At 33.8% G+C, this 5,821-nt stretch overlaps 1 protein-coding gene across 1 annotated transcript; it reads left to right on the top strand.

Annotated features, from left to right (window-relative positions):
- The first annotated feature begins 3,897 nt into the window (after nt 1-3,897).
- LOC134684668 (uncharacterized) lies at nt 3,898-5,595 on the top strand. Its single transcript, XM_063543971.1, has one exon. It carries the CDS (start codon nt 3,898-3,900, stop codon nt 5,593-5,595), a length of 1,698 nt encoding a protein of 565 aa, XP_063400041.1.
- Nucleotides 5,596-5,821: the final 226 nt, after the last annotated feature.

Here is a 5,821-nt window from a genome sequence, read left to right as displayed (position 1 = left end):
GTCTTTTTTGATCGAGTTAAGCCATTTCGATTGATAATTTATGGTGTATCTTTTTTATGTTGTAATGTTTCACTTCTGTCTCAGGTTAGGTTGAAGGTTGATGCCACTTTAAACTATTAACGCGCTGCATTAAAATGCACCTGTCCTAGTTCAGGAGCCTTCTGTTCAATGATATCGTTCTGATGTTGTATTGTACACAACAGTCCCAGATTAGCTAAAGCGGAGGATATTCTGTATGAATGTGCCTGTCCCAAGTAAGGAACCTGTAATTCAGTGGTTGTCGTTTGTTTCTATGTTACATATGTGTTTTTCGTTCATTGATTAGGCCGTCAGTTTTCTCGTTTGAATTGTTTTCCATTTGTGATTATAGGCCCTTATGTAGCTTACTATGCGGTATTGGCTGTGGTAGTTTTTGAATGCTGTACGGTGGCCTATAACTTTTAATTTCAGTGTCATTTGGTCTCTTGTGGAAAGTTGTTTCAATTGCAATCATACCACATCTTCTTTTTTATATTTCTCGTTTCTTGTTTTTTATATTGATTAACCGTTGATTTTTCTGTTTCAATTGTTTTATGCAGGTCGTTTGGGGGCCATTATAATGCGGTCTTCGTGTTGAAGACCGTTCTTTGATCTATGATTATTAACTTTTCATGTGACTTGGACGGACAGTTGTCTCATTGGCACTCATACACCATTTTCTTATTCATCTGTACAATATTGCAACAAAGAAACATTTAAATCCTAAAAAAAAAATTTCAACAACTCTGGACACCGACTGATGACATCTATAGTTTACAGGTAAAATGGAGTGGTTGTCTAAAAGACAAAAACCATCATGATTATCATTACGTATAGATATTCATTTTGGCGGCTATACACTGTCTTGACTATATAGCTACAGAAGACATATCAACCAAAAAAAAAATTAAATATATTTATCTGTCATGAACATGTAATTTTCTTATGGTATGTATTTACACGACATTTCACGTTGAATTGATTTATAAAAAAAAAACTGCCATCATTCTGCATCCTGATCAGCTTTCTCTCCAATTTTATGATTATGTCAGTCTCCCATCAAAGAATGTGCCGCATGCCAATAACGATTAATCTGTTTCTGTAAATAAAGGCAACTGTAGTATGCCGCTGTTCGAAAGTCATAAATCGATTGAGACAAAGACAAATCCGGATAAAACTAAAACCGAGGGAAACACAACAAAAACCATCATGATTATCATTACGTATAGATATTCGATTGGCGGTTATACACTGTCTTGACTATATAGCTACAGAAGACATATCAACCAAAAAAATAATTAAATATATTTATCTGTCATGTACATGTTATTTTCTTATGGTATGTATTTACACGACATTTCACGTTGAATTCATTTATAAAAAAATACTGCAATCATTCTGCATCCTGATCAGCTTTCTCTCCAATTTTATAATTGTGTCAGTCTCCCATCAAAGATTGTGCCGCATGCCAATAACGATTAATCTGTTTCTGTAAATAAAGGCAACTGTAGTATACCGCTGTTCGAAAGTCATAAATCGATTGAGACAAAAACAAATCCGGATAAAACTAAAACCGAGGGAAACACATCAACTATTTGAAGAAAACAACGAAACAACAGAAACAAAAGTGAACAAAAAACAAACGACAATGCAACATACACAAACACGAACTATAAGATAACAACTGCCATTTTCCTAACTTGGTACATAACATTTAAAAAAAACAAGGTAAAATTTTTCAATATTTATGAAACACAATAACTGGACTGTCCTTCCGTCCGTATAACATTTGTAAACACGATCGAGTTGGTGTATTTCAGCCGATCTTCACCTTAGATTTCGGAAGGGATAATAACATACAAATTTCTAAGGTCGAATGAAAATATAACATCACTATTTTATCAACGAGGGACTACTCCGCTGGAAGAAACCTTGTTAAAGTTGATGTTTTTTATGATGAATAGGGAAACAAATATATTTAATTGACTTCTCTTCCAATGTAACATCATTCGAGCTGTACATACATGCACTTGCGGTATCGAATTTTATTTTCAACTCGTGAGTTACTATAGAGTTTGTTGTCATTGCAAAGTCTTTTTGAACAGTGCCAAGCAGAGATTTTGAGTTCAACGACTTCGGTTATCCCTCATTTAACTATATGTGGTCGTCCTCACCAACTGATTGGCCGATATTGGTCTTTGTCCCGAAAAACAACATTACTTGTCCCTTTGTCGTAGTGTCTTTCCACCATTTACAAAAAATGGTTTGTGGTGGGTTTTTTTTCAAGAAGGAGGTACACCACTAATTCATGATCCTAATGCTTTCTATGTTAAATTCCTCCGTTTCAAGCAGGCACACCTCTTTTGTTTTAAGTTCAAATAAAGTGGCAATCAATGCATTTCAAAGCAACACTTTATGGTGTCTTGTACTGAAAAAATCATCATACTTTTATTGGCATATAAGAAAGAACTGGTTCCCGGAACTTTGGATGTACTAAAACAGGTACTTCAGATTTGTCAAACAGACAAAATGTATCCTCTTTTAAAAATTTGGTGCAGTTTTTTTAATATTCAAAATTAAAAGTAAAAAAGTGTTCTACAATGATCACCAGTCCTTCAGCTTTCATTTGATACCAAAAGTACCTAAATATTCTACATATTTCCAAAGTTAAACTCATGCGTAGGAACTATTTTGTGTTAAATATGTACTACTTTCTGGTATGTGCTTTCTGACCGGACCCAAATTAGTGGTGTTACACCAGAAGCAGGAATTACTTAGCATAAGAGATTAAATTGGTGAATTAAAAGGATACCCAGTATAGACTATATTATGGAGGCACCAAAGGCCAAAACTAACAGACATTGTACAGACATGTGCTGCACTTGTCAAAAGATATAAGACATTGTTAAATTAAACATGAACTACAATAAAACATGTTTTGTTCTTTTCATTTTCCTAATACCACCAGGACAGATAGGAGCTCAAAGTCTCAAAAGATAAAACGTGACTTACAGCCGATCATTTTCTTCATACTTAATTAAAAGTTCCACGTCATTTGGACTCTGTTGGAAAGTTGTTTCATTGTCAATGAAAGCCATAAAATTAATAGTGGTCAATACTATTATTTTTTTTAAAACGACGCCTGACTTTTTACATGTCATAGTCGTTCTCAACTGCATGTGTAGACAATTGTTGAAAAGTACTTTTACGAGTATGAATATCATGAATCTGTCTGACATACATTTGTATTTATAATGCATCGTTTAAAAAAGACTCCAAATATTTTCAGAGGTGGGCCAATTAAATTAAATTGATAAGTTAATTCGCCTTTCTTTACTACAGGGTTTACAGTACCGTAGATTCTTTACTATTAGTTAAAAACTAATTTTATGACTTTTATATAAAATTATGATAAAAAAAAATTGATGATGTTAAACTTTATACTTTATTTATTTTGTCATATGTTTTGTTTCCGTCTTTTTTTAACATCGATGTTTTTGGTGATTTATTTAGACCTATTTGCTTTTCGATGTTTTATATTTTAGACGTATGTTTCATTATAATACGTTATTCTGATTGGCTACATTGCAATCTCGCGTTATTCCTTAAGCAATTTCATTACACAATAAAATTCATCATTCATAATGACACGACGTCCCACAATAAAGTGCACAGATAAATTAAATAAAAACTTGATCCAGCTAAAAAATGTAATTATAAGTATTGAATGCCTCTTTTTTTTTTACCGTGCGCACATTTTTAATGTACTTCGGTCAACGCTTTTACACACTAATAAAGTTACAAAAAGAAGCATTCAATTCTTGAATAAAATTTAATATTGAAATTCAATTAAACTAAGAAAGTTTTTTTTTCAGAGTAATGGCAAGTAACTGGAATGTTTGTGGAGTTTGTGAACTACGCAATATCAGTAAACAATCAGTCATCTGGTGTTCAGATTGTGAGGAGGGTCTCTGTGATAATTGTAAGGTCCATCACACTTTATCCAAAGGATCGCGTAATCATGGAACCGTGACGATAGCCGAGTACCAGAAGGTACCAAGTAACGTTATTCAAATAGCACAATCCTGCAAGAAACATGATCAAAAGTATCAAATAATCTGTAAGACGCATGATTGTCCATGCTGTAAACGTTGCGTAGTTGAGGATCACAATAAATGTGAAGATTTCAAAGATATAGATGATGTCATAAAAGGTATTAAGTCTTCAAATGTATTCCAAGATATCGAGAAGACTCTGAACGAGGTTAAAACCCATATCCAAAGAATTCGAAAAGATCGTGAAGAAAATTTAGCGTCTTTGAAAGAACAAAAGAAGAACATTAAAATTGAGATTCAAAAAGCTAAAACATCAATTAATAATCACCTAGACAAACTCCATCAGGCAGTACTGAGAGATCTTGATTCAACAGAGGAGACAGAGAATAAGAAAATTCGTCAGCTACTGAGTGAAGTGGAGAATAAGGAAAAAGAAATTGAGGAATTCAAAGCTTGTTTACCGAACATTAAGCATTATGCTTCCGAAATGCAAACATTCCTTGCAGCAAAAGAAATGGAACGCAATTTAGCAAAGCAAGAGCATTTCGTTCAATCGATAATTAAAAACGGAAAATTGAATCATCCACAAATGTCTTTGAAAATTGAAACGATTTTACAGAATATTCCAATTAATATAGAATCCTTTGGAGAAATAACTGTTGTTAATGACCCGAACAAACTTATGATAAGTAGACAGAAGGATCAACAGGCTCAACAGATGAGTTTTGTTCCGTCACCAAAGTCCATTGAAAACCTGACACTAATGTTAGAAATGATAGTCAACGTCGATGCAAGAAAGATCAGAGGATGTACCATTATACCTGATGGAAGGATGATGTTTACTTGTAACAATCAACAAAAAGTTATAGGAATAAACAAAGATGGTACAAAGGACTTTGAAATAAAACCAGGTAAATGTTTTGATATGGTGTACATAGGTAACAATAAAATTGCTGTTACTGCTGGTCGTTACTTTGGACCGTATATCATCAACTGCATTGACATAAATCAAAGAAAAGTAACGACAAAGTTTGATGTTGGATCAGAAAATACAGGTGTAGTGCTAACAAACGAAGGAACATTAATATATTGTTCAGGGAATAAAGGGTTTAGGACGATTGATTTAAATGACGATACACAAGGTTCAATAAAATCCGGACCACTTTGTAATTGGGGATATCCATGTGTAACAACGTTTGATAAACACCTGTTTTATACTAACCCCGACAGCAACACAGTTACATGCAGTGATTTCGAAGGACAGTTACAATGGGAATTCAAGGAGGAAAACGTTTTAAAATATCCACAAGGTATCTCCGTAGACAACGATGGAAATGTATACGTAGTGGGGACCAGTTCAAACAATGTAGTGGTTATTTCTCATGACGGAAAACATTACAGACAAATTATATCTTCCACTGTAGGTCTAACTAGTCCACAGGCATTGCATTATGACCAGTCAACAAACTCACTACTGGTGGCAAACAAACAGGACCGCGCTTTTTTGTTTAGTGTAAAGTAGTAACAGAAGTAAATCGGATTTGAATAAAGTGTGTATGTACACTATCAGCATAAAACAAAGGATGCCAGTTACTCTATAAACCTGTTAATTCATCCTGAGACATGACACAGGTTAAGACCTTTCACATGTTTCAACTTAACCAATCATCTACTGAGATCAATGGCAACTCACTTGGCTAAAAAAATTTAAACAATTGGTGCCAAAATGGTTAAAAGTATTCGACCCA

Source organism: Mytilus trossulus, chromosome 9 (genome assembly GCF_036588685.1).
Source record: "Mytilus trossulus isolate FHL-02 chromosome 9, PNRI_Mtr1.1.1.hap1, whole genome shotgun sequence".
NCBI classification, from domain to species: domain Eukaryota; kingdom Metazoa; phylum Mollusca; class Bivalvia; order Mytilida; family Mytilidae; genus Mytilus; species Mytilus trossulus.
Note: the sequence above shows the minus strand (reverse complement) of the source record. Positions and strands in the feature narration are given on the sequence as shown.

Coding starts and splice junctions, on each gene's coding strand:
- LOC134684668 (XM_063543971.1), top strand. CDS start 3,898: ATGGCAAGTAACTGGAATGTTTGTGGAGTTTGTGAACTACGCAATATC.